General features: G+C 43.8%; 1 protein-coding gene across 7 annotated transcripts in view; it reads left to right on the forward strand.

Moving 5' to 3' along the window:
* EFCAB6 (EF-hand calcium binding domain 6) overlaps positions 1-20,915 on the forward strand; it is a 220,497-nt gene that overhangs the window by 74,442 nt on the left and 125,140 nt on the right. For all 7 annotated transcript variants that reach the window (XM_032346007.1, XM_032346009.1, XM_032346008.1 and 4 more), the window contains one exon: positions 3,723-3,871. In XM_032346007.1, coding sequence (XP_032201898.1) covers positions 3,723-3,871 — 149 coding nt within the window. The remainder of the gene's footprint in view (positions 1-3,722; positions 3,872-20,915) is intronic.

The following is a 20,915-nucleotide window of genomic DNA, read 5'->3' on the forward strand; positions in this document are numbered from 1 at the left end:
TTCCTGTGGCCCTCTCTACTCCCCACCTCACAAGTTTCGTTGTTTCTGTTTTGTTCTTAGTCAGGGCTTACAATGATATTAACACTCCATTCTGTTCCTATAATTCCCCTAGTTGTCTTGTCTTCGTTTCGTATTTGTGTGGGTTCAGTGCACATCACTACATTCCAGTGCTTACCATAGTTAATCCCTTTCAGAGTTCATTATTTTGATTTATTTTTGGGCTGGCTGGATTTCACTGTCAAGTAATTTCCTTAAGAAAGGCTCATGGGTACTTTATTCCCTCTGTTTTTTCATATTTGAGACTTTTTTTTCATATTTGAGACTTTCCTACTAGAACAACGTGGCTCGATATAATTCTTCTATCTTCCTTTCTCTCCCTCAGAATGTTGTAAGCATCATTCCATTGTCTTCTGGCACTGGGTGCTCTGGAGAAGAAGCCTGGGGACAGCAGATATTTTTTCCCCTTGTAGGTGATTCCCTAAATCACCTACAAGGTGATGCCTAAAGTTTTGGGTTTGGGTTTAGGGGTGGTTTTTGTTGTTGTTGTTTTGGCTCCTTGAAATTAAAAAGCGAAACTGAGCTGTACTGACCTTAAGCATTTTGTCAAAGTTTTCTGGATCACAAGGTGTTCTTTTTGATGGACAGATTCAGTCCTCCCTTCATTTGCAGAAAACTTTTTCTGTGTCGCTAAAGTCTTCCCCCACCTTTCATCCTTCCCTCCTTCGCGCCTTCCCTCTGCGCTCCCTGCATCTTCCGTTCCCTCCGTGGTGTTCCCAGCTGTCCTCCCACCCACCATCTTGGTCTACCCTTGACGGCTGCCACCTGCTCCCAACTTGACCCAGTGCTTTTGTCTTTTTCCTCTGCCTTCAGTGACAGTCTTTTGAGCCATTTCTTTATTATTCATTTGAATTTCAGCCTTGTCTCTTACGCTTGCTCTTTCTTGTAATGAATTCCTATTCTTAGTTTCTTTTTATGGCATGAAACCTTTGTAGATGATGTGTTTATATTTATTTGTAGTATGTTTCCTTACAGACTGAGCTCTTTGTTTTTTATCTGATCTTTCTTTTCTTTCTTCCTGTGGTTTTCCATTGTCTATATACACACAAATTACACGTTCTCTTATGGATGCATGGAGATTGCTCCCTGTTTTGTGCTAATCCAAATGGCACCCCTGGAAGGGGTTGCATCCGTATCTTTTGGTGCACCTGTGCAAAGGTCTCTCCAGGAATTACACCTAGGAGTGGAATCACATGCCAGTTTGTAGCCGACACACTTCTCAGCTTTATTGGCAGTATCAAATTGCCTTTCAAAATACCAGTTTGCGCACCCAACCACAGCATATGAGAAAGAAGTCCCGTCATTCTACCTACTCACCAACACTGGATATCGCTAGACTTTTTTTCTTTAAAGATCTTATGTATTTATTAGAGAGAGAGAGAGAGAGAGACAGTGAGCACAAGTCAGGGGAGGAACACCGAGAGAGGAAAAAGCAGAATCCACACTAAGCCCCGAGCCTGTTATGAGGCTCCAACCCACAACCTCGAGACCACGTCCTGAGCTGAAACCAAGAGTCGGAGGCCCAACCTGCGCAGCTGGCCCAGCGCCCCAATTATTGTTAGACTTTTAAATTTTACTTTGTCTGATGCAGATAGAATGTCATCTCAGCTATGATTTTAATTTTTATGTCTCATAGCTTTATACATTTTGTAGCCTTTCTTTAGAATGTTTTTGGTAAAAATGTATTCGTTTTAAACTACTGTTTATTGAGTGTCCTTGGTGTGCCAAATTCTGCTTCATTCTAGGTCATTATTAGCGAACAAAACAGACACAATATGCTCTCGTGGAGATTGCACAAACTCACATCAGGGAGAGGGTATTCAACACATTCATAAATGCGATAAATACGGGAAAAGACCTCATTTAGATAGCGGATCAAGAGAATGTTTATACACATTACATGTACAAACAGAAGGAGCGTACCTTTTGCTGGTCCGTCAGTAACATGATGGCATGCTACACATCATTTAAAGCGTGATGGTTGACATAAGTTCTTACAGGAAAAAATATCATGAGATACTGTTCAATGAAAAAAGCCCCTGTCCCATCTAAACGGGTAGCCATGATCACATTTTTTGTAAAGTTATAGGTTTATATGATCATTATGGGAGCTTTTGCAACACTACAGAAAAAAACTGGATGGAGAGACTCCCAGGTATCCTTACGGCCTTCTTTTTACTTTGCTGAATTCCTTGCATTTTTCCCTTTTGTTTCATTATAAACAGTCACAATGAAAATCCCTGAAAGGTTTATACATGCCACCAAGACACTGTGTCTGTTTCACTCCCTGCTCTTTTTCTAAACGCTCTTGATTATGTCAGAAACATTGTCCCAGAAAAAACGTCAATGGAAACCAATGTCATCAAGATAGTAAAAGCAATTTCATTAATTCAGTGAATACACTGAGACGGTACTCCACGTCTGGCTCTGCCTTCTCTCTGTGAACCCATCGCCCTGAAAGAGATAGGGTCAAATTTAGCCACATTTTGGGTTAGTTTTGTGCAACTTTCTAAGAAATTTAGGCCCTGCAATTCTCTAAATATTTTTAAAGGTCTTCTCATTAGATTTCCAACATTCTCGTGTACCCTATGGAAATTTCAGTGAATCGCTTCTTATTCCTTTGGTGGGTGGAGACTCTTGTGCATGTATTTCTATGTTCCAGCATAGAAAATATTTTAAAAATTATTTTTGTTAATATATAATGTATTATTTGCCCCAGGGGTACAGGTCTGTGAATCGTCAGGCTTACACACTTCACAGCAGTCCCCATAGCACGTGCCCCCCCAGTGTCCGTCACCCCACTGCTGTCTCCCTACCTCCGCTCCCCCCAGCAACCCTCGGTTTGTTTTGTGAGATTAAGAGTCTCTTCTGGTTTGTCATAATTTTTTTTTTAAGTCACCTTATGTACTAGGTTGGTGGTTATTTTGTTTCTCATTGCAGTTAGAGGGGATGGGGGCAACAATTCAGACAAAGTGGAGAGGGTTGGAAATATCGGAGAGTACCGTTATTACTCAATAACAAACAGCGGGAAAACCTTTGGAAATAAAACCAGTCTTCATAGTATTTTTATGAGTCCTATAAAAATCAGTGGTTAACCTACTTTGCTGAATTTTAGAAGTCCCATAAGCGAGGCTCATTCACCCTGATTGTTTGTGATTCCCGTTTAAAAAAAAAAATAATTAAAGAAATGTACAATGTGTACTCTGTTTACGCAATCTTTATATTAATGATTTTCCTTAGTCTAAAAGCTACTTCTGCTTTTAATAAAATGTTGCCAGCTTTTTCGTTTGATTGACCCAACTTAATCAGGAGGAGCCTAGCGTGGGCTCACAGTAGGAATGGCTTGAAAGTATATTAAGAAAGATGTATCAAACTGGCAGATCCACTGAATATTTTTAGCTCTGAAATTTGAGGTGAAGCTATTATATGGCTGTTTTTCCCTGAGAAACTTGTCTGCCTTGTCAGTTGAGTCGCTGGGGCTGGGGATACTCTTCTGCAGTGAGCTCATCAATTAAACATTTGAAGTTCAGAACGTGCCATCGTTATCTTTTTGATCAGTTTTTGGAGGGGGAAATGTGACGAGATTTTGGTAAAAATACACTGGGTGAACAGCTCTGTGAAGTGGATTTCTACGAATGCAACACTCAAATTTTCGTTCCCTACAGCTTCCCAAGGCTTATGAAAAGGTTGAAAAGGCCCTGAGTGCTGGGGACCCCTCCACAAGTGGATATGTATCTTTGAATTACCTAAAGATTGTTCTCGACACCTTTGTGTACCGATTACCAAGGAGAATTTTTATCCAGTTAATGAAAAGGTAAGAGTCCCATTGTTTCCTTGACAATTTTCCCGCCCCCAAATGTCAACCGTGAGAATAAGGAGCAGCTTCATTTATTTTTTATTAATGTCTTGGACTTTTTTATTCTTGAAAATTTCAAACACATGCAAAAGTAAAGAGAATACTGTAAGGAATCCAGTCACGTACCCACTACCCAGCTTCGGTATTCAGCTCGTGGTCCATCGTTTCATTTCTCTTCCTGCTCCGTTTTCCATTAACCCCAGGCATTTTTTTAAAGTTTTTATTTATTTATTTGACACAGAGAGAAAGAGAACGAGCGAGAGCACAAGCAGGGGGAGCGGTGGAGGAAGAGGGAGAAGCAGACTCCCACAGAGCAGGGAGCCCCAGGCCGGCTCCATCCCACGACCCTGAGATCATGACCTGAGCTGAAGGCAGTCACTTACCTGACTGTGTCCCCCAGGCGCCCCAATCCCAGATGTTTTTGAAACAAATACCAGATACCATATTTTACTGCAAAGATCTCACTATGTGTTTCTAAAAGATAAGAGCGCTTTTAAAAAACATGGTAGAAATACTGGTTTTGCACCTAATAGAATTATCAAGAATATTGTTAAACATCCAACCAGGTTTCAAATCTAACCGATCATAGATTTTCCTTTACAACTTGAGTCAGGATCCAAATAAGGTCTGTGCGTTGCAGTTGATTGATTTCCCGCAATTCTGTTTTTAGTCTGTAGGGTCTCGCTGCCTTTGTTAATTTGTTCCCTTATGGTGTATGTGTTATGATGTGTTTATTACATGGTATTTCTTCCACCCGACGTCTGACTGATCTGCAGTGACATTTGACGTGTCCTCCCGTCTCCCTCTCCCAACCCCCCTGCCCCTAAATGGATTGTTATTCAGATGTGTGTTCAGGTGTTCTGGCAAGAATACTTCCTAGGGGGTGGCAGGCACGTGTGGACTGGCTGTCTCTCTGTGTGGTGTTAGCAGCCATGGTTGGTCCTTCCCACAACCGCGCACTCACCGGGGATTATAAAGTGTGGGTATCGCCCGTCTGTCATTTCTTCTCTTATTGGTTGGAGTGCTCGTGTAATGAAAGCTTCCCTTCTTCAGCTGCTTGGTAACAACGAGACACACTTTGTCTAAGAAAGGCAGGATGTCCTTAGCTCTTTCCTTCGCTTACCACCTTCCAAGATAATGAATTGGTTCCCAAGCATCCTTCCAAAGTGAGCAATGAGCAATTTTTCATACAAAAATGATCATAATTCACAAGTGCCCACATAGCTGATGTGTTTCAAGCCATCCCTGTTCTCACTGACCTTCAGTCTGGACCGTCTTGCCTTTCATGCTGGCTGCGGGGTCCTGTCGGTGCAACCCTGGCGGTCGCCGATAGCTCTCTTGGTTTCTGACATGCTCCCGCTCTTCCGGTACATTGCTTGCCCCCGACCTGGAATCAGCCATTTCTCCAAAGATCACTGTTTCCTTTAGAAATGGTGCACATAGACCAGACTCTGCATAAGGAATACCGTCTTTAATTTACCCGGTGCTCTGTCTGGGTAGCTCAGAGCACCCTGTCTCAGGGGAAGTAGGGTAGAGGCTACTGGGAAGATTGTCTTGTGAAGCTCTGGATAATTGCTGGACACCTCGGTTACCTAGAAAGGAGAGGCAAGAGAGAAGAGGGGGAAAATAGTATTTTTTTTTTTAAGAGAGAGAGAGCACCTGAGCCAGAGGAGGGGCAGAGAGAGAATCTCAAGCAGGCAGAGAGAGAGAGCACCTGAGCCAGAGGAGGGGCAGAGAGAGAATCTCAAGCAGGCTTCAAGCGTGGAACCTGACACAGGGCTCACAACCCTGAGATCATGACCTGAACTGAAATCAAGAGTCGGACGCTTAACTGATGGACCCATCCAGGTGCCCCAGGAAAACTAGTATTAAGCGAGGCCAACTGGATCCCTTCCCCACAGACTCCTCTTTCCTTCTTGACCCTCCATACATCCAGAGAGGATCACTGTGTGCTGCCACCGTGGCTTCTAGAGTAAAAGGCAAGATGTGGCCCTAGGAGTGAGTATTTCCATGGCTCAGAAAACAGTTCTGTTGTTCTATCCCAACATGGTGACAATTTTTAGGAAATACTTCGTTGGATGACCAAAAGTCATATAGTCATTTCTTTTTATTTCATTTTCAAAATTATACAAGTAATAATTTAAAAACAATAATAAAAATAAAAACCAAAAAGTCACAATCCACCTTATGTAACAAATTTACTGCTTTCACGTTTCCACACTCCCTTCACCTGTATCTACATACATATGTAAGTTGTGTGTATTTGTAATTAAAGTACATCTACAGTTTTACGTTGTGCTTTTCAAATAGGGATGCATATGACAGACAGGCATGATGTTGGCTTCATCATCTTCAAAGTTATTTTAAGATTTTATTTCTTTATTTATTTTTAAAGATTTTATTTATTTATTTGACAGACAGAGATCCCAAGTAGGCAAAGAGGCAGGCAGAGACAGAGGAGGAAGCAGGCTCCCTGCTGAGCAGAGAGCATAATGTGGGGCTTGATCCCAGGACCCTGGGATCATGACCTGAGCCGAAGGTAGAGGCTTTAACCCACTGAGCCACCGAGGTGCCCCGATTTTATTTATTTATTAAAGAGAGAGATTCCACACTGAACACAGAGCCTGATGTGGGATTCCATCCCAAGATCCTGAGCTCATGACCTGAGTCGAAACCAAGAGTCTGGCGCTCAACCAACAGAGACACGAGGCACCCACAAAATGATAATTAAAATAGATGTATATTGGGGCGCCTGGGTGGCTCAGTGGGTTAAAGCCTCTACCTTCAGCTCAGGTCATGATCCCAGGGTCCTGGGATTGAGCCCTGCATCGGACTCTCTGCTCATTAGGGAGCCTGCTTCCCCCTCTCTCTCTGCCTGCCTCTCTGCCTACTTGGGATCTCTGTCTGTCAAATAAATAAATAAAATCTTTAAAAAGAAAAAAAGAAATAGATGCATATTGAGTCCCTTTCTCTACCAGACATTATGGAAAGTGCTAAGAACCTAGAAACAAATTACAAAGAGTCCCACAGCAGCAGGGACCACCAGAACGATGGTAGCTATGAAGACCACAATGGGCGTGCAGAGTAACATATGTATTAGGACACTAAGGGCAGCCGCAGTTGTGCCATTGTGACAGTGTGTTCTCACCAGAGACCCAGGGATTTCTGAGTTGTGCCCTCTGTTGAGTTCACCCATGATTCCCAGTAGAACTGGACACAAGGGACAACAGTGCGGTGAATACCAAGTATGGGTATCTTGAATTATGAATCAGGTTTGTCTTCTGGTGCACATATCTGCAAGTTAAGACCTGTCCTGTCTTCCTGTCAACTCTTCCCTTTATAATTATGGTGTTACCTTTCTGTCCCTCTCGCTTCTGTGGCTTGTCTTCTTGGATACTGAAATACCCGTAACAGTTTTCTTTGGATCGGTGTTTGTCCGGTGTGTCTTTTCTCAACTATTTAATTGTCACCGTTACTACTACGTAGTATGCTTCTTGTAAAACAGCATATCTGTGTTTAAAAAATTCCAAATGAACATCTTTGCCTTTTCAGCAGTCAGGTGTAGCATGTTCCTGTGTCTTGTTATGGGTGTGTTTGGGTTTTTTCCTTCTACTGCTCTATGGTTATCTCTCTGATTTTTCTCGGTTCTTTTTCTTTTTCCCTCCTCCACTGTGTTTGGTTCTGTCTAAGTTTTCCTTATCATGCGCTTTCCCCTCCACTGTCTTGAGACTTAAATAATTTATTTCTCTTCTTATAGAAGAAGTTACCCTTAAATTTTTAACACATGTTCTGAACCGATAAAGCCAAAAGTTCACAATATTTCTACTGTCCTGAATAAAACAAGCGGCTTCAATGGATATGTTCCTATCTGCTAGTGTTTCAATCTGGCTTTGTTTTGGTAGGACCCGAATTAGTCTTCATTATTGGGTGTGCTGTTGTGGGGTTTTTTTGTTTTTTTCTTGCAATCTGTGTTTGTTTGTAGGTTTTCCCAGATTTACCACTTTGTTGGCTCACCACTACTTCTTCAGTCTCACCCCTCATTCAGAATTCAATTTCCTGAAGTGTGTTCCGTAATAATCCTTTAAGTGAGGTGCTGTGAGTGGGCGGGGGGTGGGGGCGGTTAGTCTTTGTTTTCAAAAATGTCTATTTTCCACTCACTCTTTAATGGAGATTACACAGGGAATACAGTTCTTATCTGAGAGCTGTCTTCTGAAAGACACTCTTGACGGTCTTCCGGCCTCTCCTGTTGCTGTTGCGAGTCTGCTGTCTAATTGCCAGTACTTTCTGGGTGATCTGTTTTTTCTTTTTCTGGTTGCCTTCAAGATTTTTCTCTTTATTGTTGTTACTTTCCAGTTTCCCTACAATGTGTCTTGCTAGAGATGTCTGTTTATTTAACCTCCCCAGACACGTGCTGCCTCACGGTGAGGATTAGTATCTTTCATGAATTGTAGAACATGCCCTGCTGCTACTCTTTGGGTATTGTCTCTACTCCGCTCTCACTGGCCTTTTCTTCTGGAAGTCTTATTAAATATTTGTTGAACTTCGTCCTTCCACTTTCCCTGTCTCTTAGACTTCCTTGCATTTTCCATGTCTTTATCTGTCTGGGTTCCTTTCTGTTTTCCTAGACTCTGTTTTGGTTCCTAAACTCTCAACTGTGCCAGATCTCCCAGTCTAGCAGGCTCAGGTCTCTGAGCCCCGAATTGGCATTAAACCCAAGCCTCTTAGTGCCTGCGGGAGGTCCCAGGGCTGCCTTTAGCACAGGCTGCTCCGTCCAGGTCTGACACCCTCCCTGGGCTCTTGTGGGAATAACTCACATTCTCTCTGCCCCAGGCTTCTGGCACCTGTGGATTTCCCTTTCTTGGTTTCAATTTGTACCGTATGTTTAAGATCATTTTGTTGATATATTTATTCCAGTAAGTGTTGATATAGTTGATGTATTGGTTGATATATTTCTGTGATTATATGAGGAGGTTGGGGAGAGAGCCACTATGTTGCCAGAAATCTTACCTTAATGTGTTCCTGCTGGCTGGGAAGTTAGAAAAGTCTCCAGAGAGTAAACAGAGCTGAATGGAAACTTCGAGAGATGTAGAAGAGTCTCCCACGTGGGTGGCTGGGGGAAGACATGCCATCCAGAGGAAGCAAGCAGCATTCCACTGGGGCTGGTGGATGGGGTCATGACCGCCCATCTGGGCTCTTCAGTTCTATAGACCAGAATGTTTCTAACCAAGTCACTCTTGAGTCTTTGGTTTCTTCAGATTTGCACATGTTCTTTCATTTATTTGTTTAGCCAGTCCATGGGTAGTTCTGGAGCCTTCACTATGTGCCAGGTGCTGTGCTAGGCGCTAGGGACTCATTGGAGAGGAAGACATGGGCCCTGCACTCAGAGGGTACTACCTGCTAGCGGGTGAGGTGACAGTCCACAGACGCACCGGGCTGAAGGGAGGTGTGCAGTGTGATGGGGCCATCGTGAGAGTGTTGGGGAGGACCTCAGGAAGCTTCTCTGCAAATGAGCTTTAAGCAGAGACCTGAGACACCAGGGGGAAAGCCCCAAGACAGGCAACCCCACCGTGTCATGGTCCAGGGCCTGACAGAAGCCGGAGGCAAGAGGGAGCCAGAGGTGGAGTAGAGGGCGGGCAAGGGCTCGGGAGGGGACTGGGGTCATGGCCGCCGCCAAGGGGTCAGGGACTGGCTTTGTGTCCAATTCAAGGCCGGAGTGCAAATAACTGTGTGCATTTTTATAAGGATCGCCCAATCTGAAAAAATAATAGTGATTTATATCCCCGTCAACGTCGTATGAGTGTTCTAGTTTCATATGCCTTCTGGCATTGAATATTAACATTGTTTTAAAATATTGATAGCTTAAGAGGTATAAAATGGTGCCTCGTTATTGTCTTAATTTATATTTCTTGGAGCAATGCTGGGCCTGGACCATTCCGTGAGGCCGCGCGCTGATCGCATCTCCCCTGATGGGGATCCTCCTTGTGTCCTGACTGGGGAATGCCCCCGCTGCCGGCATTTGAAGTCAGTTTTATCACCTTTCTGTTTAATAATTTTTTGTAATTAATTAATTATTAAGAGAGAACCCTTTTCTGTCATAGGCAGGGCGGCTCCTGCTGCCGTTCTTTCCAGCCTGCTGCTTCCCCTTCGTTCACGTGACACCTCATTGTTCTCAAGTTTAGGTTTTAATATAATCAAATACATTAATCTTCTTTTGGAATGTCTTCTGTTGCGTAATCTATAAATTCGTCATTCCTGCCCAGGCTTGATATAAATATGCTTTTCTACTCTGCTTGTTTTTCTTAGTCTTTGAAAACAAAACACTTTAATTCATCCTGACATAAGGTGGGCATCCAAATTCACATTCTTTTCCCAAATAGATAATCTGTTTTACCACCACCACTTATTATTCTTTCCCCCTTGTTTCTAATGTCTGCTTTGTCATACATTCAATTCTCTCCATAGTTTGGTTTAATGTGTCCTTCCAGTCTGTTCCATCACTCTAGATGACTCTCCTGTGCGGACATTTCTGTACAGTGTGGTCTACACTGGCCCATCCACCTGCTGTGTTGTTTGCCGTCTCACCTTCAGAGAGAACACCGGGTTCCCAGCACTGTCACGGTGATTTCTTGACCTTAGAGGGTGATGGTTGGGGACTTACCTCTCATTATGTCACCTCCTAAGAAGAGAGAACCTGCTGGTTTCTACGAGGAAAGCACTGGCCCCATGAAACAGGCGTCAGAGGTGGGACTGGTGTCATCCCCAGTGGCAGCGAGTGGCAGGGCTGTTTCCTCCCTGCCTTGCTCTCCTCTGCAGCCACCGAGGAGGCAGAACAATGCAGACTTCTGGGAGGGACAGTGTGGGGACAAGGGCACACCTGTTGTTGCCAGAAGTGAGCACCTGAGCGCCCCGGATCTGCCCTCGCAGCTTCATGGGTCTGTGATTGTGCTGGGCTAATTCTGTATGACTTTTGTATTGAAAAAATACCAAAATTTCACTAAAAAAATCTGTACATGAATGTTCATAGTAGCTCTGGTCATAATTCACCCAAATGGGAACGGCTCCAAGTGTCCTTCAGCAGGCGATTGGACAAGCAAACTGGGCCATCAGCACGATGGCATATCTCTCAGCGATAGGAAGGGATGAGCTTCCGACGCGAACGGCACTGAATGCCAGCGACATTCGGAAGAACCAGTCTCAAAGGCTGCTGCTCTAGGAGTCTGTCTCTAGGACATTCAGGAGGAGACAAAACAGTAGGATCAAAGAGGAGGTCATTGGTCTCTAGGACTGGGGTCGGCGGGGGGAGGTCCGACTCTGGAGGGGCAGCGCTGGGAAGGCCGTGGGGTGATGGAGCTGTTCTGCGTCTTGTGTGGGGCAGTGGTGACGTGAATCTGTATGTGGGTTAAAACTTTTGTAGCAACATGGACGGGACTGGAAGAGATGATGCTGAGTGAAATAAGTCAAGCAGAGAGAGTCAATTATCATATGGTTTCACTTATTTGTGGAGCATAACAAATATCATGGAGGACAAGGGGTGTTAGATAGGAGAAGGGAGTTGGGGGAAATTGGAAGGGGAGGTGAATCACGAGAGACTATGGACTCTGAAAAACAATCTGAGGGGTTTGAAGTGGCGGGGGGGGGTGCGAGGTTGGGGTACCAGGTGGTGGGTATTATGGAGGGCACGGATTGCATGGAGCACTGGGTGTGGTGAAAAAATAATGAATACTGTTTTTCTGAAAATAAATAAATTGAAAAAATTAAAAAAAAACTCGTAAAAGTCTACACGGAAAGAAAAAAGTTCATTTTAGTTCTTCTTAATTTGAGAAATAAAACTTAAAAATACATCCTTTAAAAAAAATCTCAGACAACATAGGAAAGAATAAAGCAAGAAAGTAAAGTAAAATCTAAACCTTCATAATAAAATGGCTGGAGAAATTATTCCTCCTATCCAACTCGAAAATGGATAGTATAGGGAGGAAAAAAAGGCATCTTGTTGAGTTTGTTGTGTTTTAGAACAAAATACTCAAGATCTAGGGCCTAAATTAAAAACCCTAACATCTTGGTAACAAAGCATAAAATCTTGACTGCAATCATATTCTAGAGACTTTAAAAAGCCGTTTTCCATATATATTTTTATTTTAATGTAATGGTAGACTTTAATTGAACAACTAACTTGACCTTTATTGCTAACGTGCTGTGCTTTTCGATGTTGCCTAGGCTTTTATATAAAGTACATCTGTTAAAAATAAAATCAGTGTTTAAATATGAAGAGTGGGGTTTGAGGGAGAGCTGAGGGGAGGGAATAAAGACAGTGACTTGCTCTGACTTGTGTATTCGCCGAGATACTTTCTTATTCATCATGTGAACACGTTCTCGCTCAGAAACATCTCCCGGTGAGAATTTTCCCACTCACCCTGGGAGTGCCCAACAGAAGCTCTACAAGCAGAAACAGTAAGCCATTTAGCCCAAATTACATTAAGCGTAGAACCAATACCCAGTGGTATGTTTTCAATTATTGTCCAAACCTCTTTAACCCACGCGTCTAGGATCTCTTCCATCTATGTGACATTCTGGAAAAGGCAAAACAATAGGAATGGAAGAGAGATCAGTAATTGCCACGGCTAGGGGCAGAGGAGGTGTGACTCCGGGGGATGGAGCACAAGGGGGCTTTTGGGGGTAAGGGAGCTGTTCTGTACTCTACCATGGTGGTCTTAACCTCCGACATACAGTGGTCAGGATCCAGGCAGAAATCAGATGGACACGAGTTTATTGAAGGATGCTTTACTCACATGAGGGCAAGATTAAATGAAATCAGTAGATGGGGAAGCCTTTCTCTCCCCTGGGCCTGAAGGGATAGGAGAGGGGGAAGTTACTGAAAGGAGCAAGGCAGATAGCTAAAGAGGAGGTCACTAGAGAGCAGATAAGGTCTAAGAACATGATCATGGCCATGTGGCAGGGAGGGGGCTCGGGGGGTAATTAGCCCACCTTCTCTCCTCTTGCCTTCCAGTCCCCTGGGGCACCCAACCTTCTTTTCACAGGATCTCAGTGCTCAATGGTCATCTCTTTATTGGCTACTCTTTACTCTCTACTGGCTCAAGGCACGGTGCATCCTGTAGAACAGGTCCCTAAGCCCTGGGGATTTCCTCTCAGCTGAATGTAGATGAGTCATCAGAGAGCTACCAAGCATTCTATCAAGTCTGTTCTGGTGATGGGATATGTGGCAAGACCAGCATGTTCTGTGGATCTGGGCTTATTGCCACACCGTCACCACCATCAGATGAGTCCCTCCGTTTTTTTTCTGTGATGGCAGGGCATCCCAGTGGTGCATAAAGCTTTCTGGAGGTCCACAGATGATAAGTGATAGAAGCGTTTCAGGCAGGCAAGGCAAATTTGCGTCTGGAATATGCATCGAGACAGATCACTGCTCCCTCCATGTGGAAAGGGGTCCAATGGAATCTTTGCCAGGTGACTAGGAAGCCCACGTAGGGAAAGGGGCCATTAAAGGGCTCAGAGTTGGGGCACCTGGGTGGCTTAGTGGGTTAAAGCCCCTGCCTTCGGCACAGGTTATGATTCCAGGATCCTGGGATCCAGCCCCAAAGCAGGCTCTCTGCTCAGCAGGGAGCCTGCTTCCCCCCTCCAACCCCTCTGCCTGCCTCTCTGCCTACCTGTGATCTCTGTCTGTAAATAAATAAAATACAATCTTAAAAAAAAAAGGGGGCTCAGGTTTGGCCTCTGCCATTGGCAGCCTGGGGACTTAGGTAGGCAGCAGTTAACTCATCTTTAGTGATGAGAGGTCCCTATTTTCAAACCAATGCACAGCGTCCATTCCTGACCACAATGCACAGCGATCTCCGTGACCACTTTCACATGGAAGCCCCTGAACAAGCACCAGGTTGCCGGGGCAAAGTGAATGGCCAGGACTTTCAGGGCAGGTCAGCTTTCCTCCTGATAATCCACGTGGCTGCCTCCCCCCTCTCCCCGCAGTGGGACTTACAGAGGACATAAATACATTCAGAAGCCATGCTTTTTTGTGATGGGACAACAATTTACACTACAGCTCGAGCCTTGCAAATTGTTTCTTACTAAATGCCGCACTCAGAACTGCTGGGTTACCCAGAACAGCAGGACAAAACTATCTCCAAAATCCAGAGACACCCTTCAAGCATACGAATCTTTTCTTGCAATGGGCAGCCAAAGGCTAATTCATTGGTTTTTCACTTTGGAGGAACTATGCCAGCATGCCTTAGGCTTCTGGATCCCTAGTTACTTGACCAGATTGTAAATAAGACCTTGAAATTCCATGGGGTTTATCTTCTCTGCCTTTCTGAGGCCCCTGGGATATTTGTTATTTCATTCTTAGTAGATCCAGTTAATATAATATCATCGTGTTGTGGGCCAGTGTGGTGGTTGTAGCCACACCAGAACAATCCATGGCCACGTGGTGGGGTACCTGGGTGACTCAGTCTGTTGTACACCCAACCCTTGATTTCGGCTCAGGTCGTGATCTCGGGGTCATGAGATCAAGGCCCCTGTTGAGCCGTGCGCTCAGAGCAGAATCTGCTTAAGATTCTCTCTTTTCCTCTCCCTCTGCCCCTCCTCCCTGCTTGCTCACTCTAAATAAAGAAATCAATAACTTAAAAAAAAAGAAAGAAAGAAACCGTAACACAGCTCCTTGGCCAATATCTGTAGGACTCTCCGGGCAAGCCTTGATCAGAGTTCCCTCACATTATAACGTGGCAGGAAGCAGGTGATTTGACATAGTCTTGAGATAAGATTTGGAGGTGAACAGATCTCCCGGCTGTGTAAAGGGAAACTTGAAAAGGAGATTGAAACATTAGCATTTGATACGTCTATAGCTACATACCAGATGCCAGGGGCTGTGTTGATTTGCATGTGTGACTGGCATCATTGCTTGATTAAATTTACAATAATCCAGTCATTTTCAAATATCCAAGTAGCTCTTGCATCGGGAAATGGTGATTCAGACGGAGTATGGTAGAAGTCAGCCTCTTGCCCTTGTCTTTTATTTTGTGATGCGCTCCAGGGAAGTGGTAAGATTTTTAAACCCTTTGCTAAGCGTTGGGTTTTCCACTTGGTCCTTCCTATCATCATAGCCCCTTATTTCATGGATCAAAGGACAAATATGAGGGTTCTGCAGTGACTAAGAATGACTGTTTCCACCATGTATGGAGCCTGGAGAAGTAAGCACAGGATGAGCCTGTAACCCTACCTGACCCTCTACAACATGGATTTGGGTTTCTTCTCTCCTCCATAAGCCTGCACCGTGACCCGGCAGACCATGTGGGCACCTGGGCTCCCCATGGATTATTGTTAGTTCAGAGTCACTATCTAATAACCCTGGGTGGTCTAGGTATTTTCTTTCCTTCATACATAGTCCTTTTGGTATGGCTGAAGGATCTTCTGGGCAAGGTTTGAGGGAAGATTCTCTGTATATGCATATGGCTATATTATAGGGTTGTTCCTCAAAGATATCCAAATTCTACCTTAATTAAGGGGGTTTGGGTCTGTGAATTGGTTTTGGTCTGTGACCTGGGCAATAGGTCATGAATTCCCACATTAACGACCAAGTCAGTCTTCTTCCCATCAGACCTAGAATTATCAGTGTGTTCTGTAAATATCAGGCAGCACCTTGGTCTTTCCTAAGGACCCTGTATTCAGTTAGCTTGTGCCAGAAACCCTCATGGGCTGAATCACCCTGATTATGTCCTAGCTCGTGGTGGTGAGTTCTCCCAAGGTGTAGCTATAGAAGGAAGTTTCCCAACTCCTAACTATGAGGACATCTCATGGCTGTTACTATATTAACTCAACATCATGAATATCCACGAGAGGAATATGTGGGATTTTGCAAACTTGTTTTGTTTGCAGAATGACCTTGCCCTAGATGGTCATAGGAGCGATGAGCACAGCTCGTCTCTGTGCTCCCCGGCCAGCAGACCACTTCAGGCCCTCTCTGTCTCTCTCTGGGACGTGCAGCTCTGAATTCCTGTCTCATGGCATGCTGGAATGGGGTGATGGAACGTGTCACAAGTGATGTGTCATTTGCTACTAATAAAGTTAAAATACACAAGTTATTTTGTTTTCTGGCAAAATACAGCGATCGTCCCCAAGTTAATGCCACCTTCAGTTACTTGCATGCCCTTATCTTTGAAGAGAGGAAGGGGCAACTTACAGCTAGCGTTAGTGCATGTCCATACCTTGGCAGTATGTAGGGGCACTTGTCCAGGACACGGGAAGCGGCAGTGTGGACTGGGACTTGGCAAGCCCCTGGCTATCATGTCCTTTCATACACAAGACAGCTCGAGCCTGTATCTCATGCACTTTGCTCAGGCCAACATCTACCCTCCCCCCTCAAGAATTTATTTGGTGCTCTGGTGGAGTTTTATTATCTTGGTCCATTTGCCCAGTGGCCTGTTTCTCTTAGGTGAGCTGCAAATTTCGACCCTGTAGCTACTGTTCTCTCTGTGGCCTCTCTTGGGGCCCCATAATCTCCCTTCAGAGACCCTTAGAAATGCAGTGTCAGTGGGCTTGGGGAAGAGGATGCTAAAAATCCTGAATGTGCTGTTTCTTACCAACACATATTATTAACTCAGAAGCCAATAAACCAGCTCTCGATCATGATGCATGGGGCAAATCTATCCCAGATAAGGCAATCAGGGAAGACTTCTTGGGGGAGATGGCATTTAAGATGAGACCTTCATGAAAGCATCAGGCATGCAGAAACAAAGTCTGCTGTGTTGCACAAATTTAGAGTGCACCAGTCACGTTGTATTTCCTGTGAGAGAGCATCCAGGCCAACAGTCCCATGCAGAAGCCTTCATGGAAGTGGGAACTTGGTATAGTCGAAGACAGGAGGAAGGAAAACAGGCAGCAGAAGTCCAGAGTTTAATACTGGACGTGTTAAGTTTGAGATGCCTGTTAGAAATGCGACTACTGATGTTGAGTAGGCTATTGGAAGCTCAGAAAAAGAAGTCCAGTCTAGAGAAAGAAATATGGGTATCAGCTTTGTACAGATCAATCTAGATGGTATCTCAAGCCAGAGAATAGAGGAGGTTGTCAAGAGACAGCATATGGACAGAGAAGAGAAGTGAGAGAAGGGGGTTGTTAGCATCAGCCGCTGCGCGGAGGAGGCGGAGTCAGCCAGTGAGGTGGTCCGTTTCCCACACTTGTTACATCCTCCTCTGTCTCTCTGTCTCTCACCGTTGCCTCCCCCGCTCCCCACCCCCCATCACAGATCTGCCCATCCTTGCGGTTCTGATGAGTCTCTCCCTCTGGCTGAGCCTTCTTGGTTCCTCTGGCTCATGGGATTTAGTCTCTCCACCCTGTTTCTCTTTGCTGCCTCCTCGGACAGGACCCACTTGTTGAATGGAATCCAGACTGTCACAAATCCGAGTCTTCCTTTTCCCTGCTCCATAGACGGAGCCGGGTGCTGCTGTAAGTCTCTACCTGGCTTCACAGAATGGGAGAGTACGATGGGAATGCTTAGGGCCCCGAGCATCGGAGTCCAGAGAGAGAGCTGCCTGAGGCAGAGAGAGCGCGAGCGAGCGCCCCTGGGACATTTTTAAGACTAAAAGTCTCAACTATAGCTTTGTGACCTTTGGAGAATGGTTGGTCATGTGATTTCTAGCAAAATTGGCACTGATTTTTCAAAAATTGTTTCATTCAGTGTTTATACATGTTGATTATAAAGGCTGGAAGCTCAAACTGGAAAATAGGGGAACCATGAAGGAAAAACAAATGACCCATTACTGGAATAGCCAGAGTTAACCGCTACTGGTATTTTATTTAGTATATTTCCTTCCAGAATTTCTTTGTGTGCACACGTACACAGACACCATGCACCCTTAACATTGTTGAGATCCTATGACACGGTATTATTACCAGGAGCATTTGTGTATGTCCTTGGAAAGCCTTTGAAGTTAATTTTTAATGGCTACAACATGTTAACTCCTGAGCCCAAAGTTTGAACATGTCCAAGGTTTCCGTTATGTATTGCTCAAATGCATTTCCGGAAGTGTTAATTTATTCTTATGAAGGTGGCTGGTGAGAGCCTTTTTGCCGACATTCCACATTGCCACTTCTAGATCCTTGCGAAAATGACCGGTAGAAGCAGAGTTGCTCACTGTTGTTTTGATTTCAGGTCGTTGGTTGCTGTTGACTTGCACATTTTTCATGTTTATATGTTTTAGGTGCTTTCTCTGTGAATAATTATTCGTCTGTGACCTTTGACGTTCTTCAGTGTTTTAAAAATATTTTACTCCAGGGACATCTGGGTGGCTCAGTGGGTTAAAGCCTCTGCCTTTGACTCGGGTCATGATCCCAGGGTCCTGGGATCGAGCCCCACATTGGGCTGTCTGCTCTGTGGAGATCCTGCTTCCCATCTCTTTCTCTTCCTACCTCTCTGCCTACTTGTGATCTCTATCAAATAAATAAGTAAAATCTTTAAAAAAATGTTTACTCCAGTAGAAGTTACTAAAATAAAATTCATTCTCAAGGTCACAGTTTAATGAGTTTAGCAGTTGTATCTCTTTATCTAACCCCTGCCATAGTCAATATGTAGAATACTTTCATGATCCTATAATTCTACTCTCGGCTCTTTGTAACCAACCCCTCCCTTCTCTGACCCTCAGCTCCAGCAACCACTGATCATTCTCTGTCATTGTCACTATGGTTTTGGCTTTTCTAGGCTTTGTCATAAATGGAATCATACAGGTTGTACCCTTTTGTGTTGGACTACTTTCCTCATTTAACCATGTTTTTAACATGCATCCATCCTGTTGCGTATCCCAACATTTCTTTTTTTTTTTTTTTTTTTTTAAGATTTTCTTTATTTGCACAGAGAGATCACAAGTAGGCAGAGAGGGAGGGGGTAAACAGGCTTCCCACTGAGCAGAGAGCCTGATGCGGGGCTCAATCCCAGGACCCTGAGATCATGACCTGAGCCGAAGGCAGAGGCTTAATCCGCTGAGCCACCCAGGAGCCCCTGCATTTCTAATGGCCGAGGTGTGCTCCACCATATTTGTTTACCACAATTTGCTAATCCATTCACCAGTTGACAGACATTTGGGTTGTTTTCAGTTTGGGGTCATTAGGGAAGATACTTTATAAACACTTACAAATCTTGGGGCTTATACATGTTTGTATTTCTCGTGGGTGAATACCTAATAATAAAATTGCTGGAGTGTAGGTTTGAGTGTATGTTTACATTTATGAGACACCGTCAAACTGCTTTCTGAAGTAACTGCTGTTTTTGCGCTTCCATCAATAACATGCAAGATGCTTTACACCCTCCTTAATGCTTGGTATTACCACAGTTCTTAATTTTACCCATTCTAGTAGGGTGTAGAGGTATTTCATGTCGTTTAATTTGCATTTTCCTGATGACTAACGATGTTGAGCCTATTTTCATGTGATTATTGACCATTCATGTATATTCTTTTAAAAAGTATATGTACAGATCTTTTGTCCATTTTTACTGGAATGTTCATTTCCCTATTATTGATTTGCAAAAGTTCTTTATATATCCTAGATGCGAGTTCTTCGTTAGCTACATATTTTCACATATTTACTCTCAGTGTGGCTTGCTTTTCTCTTTTCGTAGCTTTGTATTTTGAAATACAAAAGTTTCTAATTTTGATGAAATATGTTTTCTCTACTTAAAAATTTGTTATGGGTAATTTTTATGGGAGATCCATTTATAGTCAATTTTTGTGTATAGTGTGGGGTAGGGGTGAAGATTCACTCTCCTTCTTTCTAGATATCCAGTTGTTCCAGCATCATTTGTTCAAAAGGCTGTCATTTCTCTGTTGAACTACTTTGCACCTTTGCTGAAGATCAGTTGACTGTATAAGAGTGAATAGGTTTCTGGACTCTAGTCTCTTCTATTAATCTATAGGTTTATTCTCACATCAATAACACACTGTCTTGATTACTGTAGCTAAATGGTTAAGTCTTGAAATTAGGTTGTGAAAGTCCTCCAGACTTGTTCTTCTCTTTCAAAATTGTTGGACTATTCTAGAGTCTTTACCTTTCTCTACGTTTTAGAATCAGTTTCTCAATATTAAAAAACAAAAACACAAAACAAAAACAAAGCCTGTTAGGAATTTGATTGTGAATACGGTGGGGAGAATTGCCACTTTAATCGTATTCAGTTTTCTACTCCATGAGCATGGTATATCTTCCCACTTATTTAGATGTTTAATTTACATTATATTTAGTAGTCATGTGTCCTTAAGCTCCTTTTGGTTCTGACACTTTCTCAGATTTCCCTTGTTTTTTCATGACCTTGCCAGTTTTAAGGATTATAGGTGAGATATTTTATAGAGGGTCTCTCAACAGGGATTTGACTGACTGGATTGGGACAATGTGTTCTTAGACACCACAGAGGTAAAGTATCATTCTTGTCACCTCAAACCAAGGGTGCATAGTACACAGTGTGACTTGTCACTACTGAGGTTGACCTTGATCATGTGGCTTAAGATAGTTTCCTTTTATTTTTAACCTATCTCTGTCTTTAGAGTAAATGTGCATTTTGGGGTGCCTGGGTGGCTTCAGTTGGCTAAGCGTCTGATTCTTGACTTGGGTTCAGGTCATGATCTCCACTAAGTGTGGATCCTGATCAACATTTTTTCTCTCCCCCTCCGTCTGGCCCTCCGCCCACTACTGCTTGCACATGCTCTCTCTCGCTCTCCCTCTCTCAAAAAACAAAACAGTAAATGTGCCTTTTTTGTGAAACCACAAATCTGGATCTCTTTTTAGAAATCCAGTTGTTGGGGTGCCTGGGTGGCTCAGTGGGTTAAGCCGCTGCCTTCGGCTCAGGTCATGATCTCAGGGTCCTGGGATCAAGTCCCACATCGGGCTCTCTGCTCAGCAGGGAGCCTGCTTCCCTCTCTCTCTGTCTCTCTGCCTGCCTCTCTGCTTCTCTGCCTGCTTGTGATCTCTCTCTGTCAAATAAATAAATAAAATCTTTAAAAAAAAATAAAAATAA

This window comes from Mustela erminea, chromosome 6 (assembly GCF_009829155.1).
Source record: "Mustela erminea isolate mMusErm1 chromosome 6, mMusErm1.Pri, whole genome shotgun sequence".
NCBI lineage: Eukaryota > Metazoa > Chordata > Mammalia > Carnivora > Mustelidae > Mustela > Mustela erminea.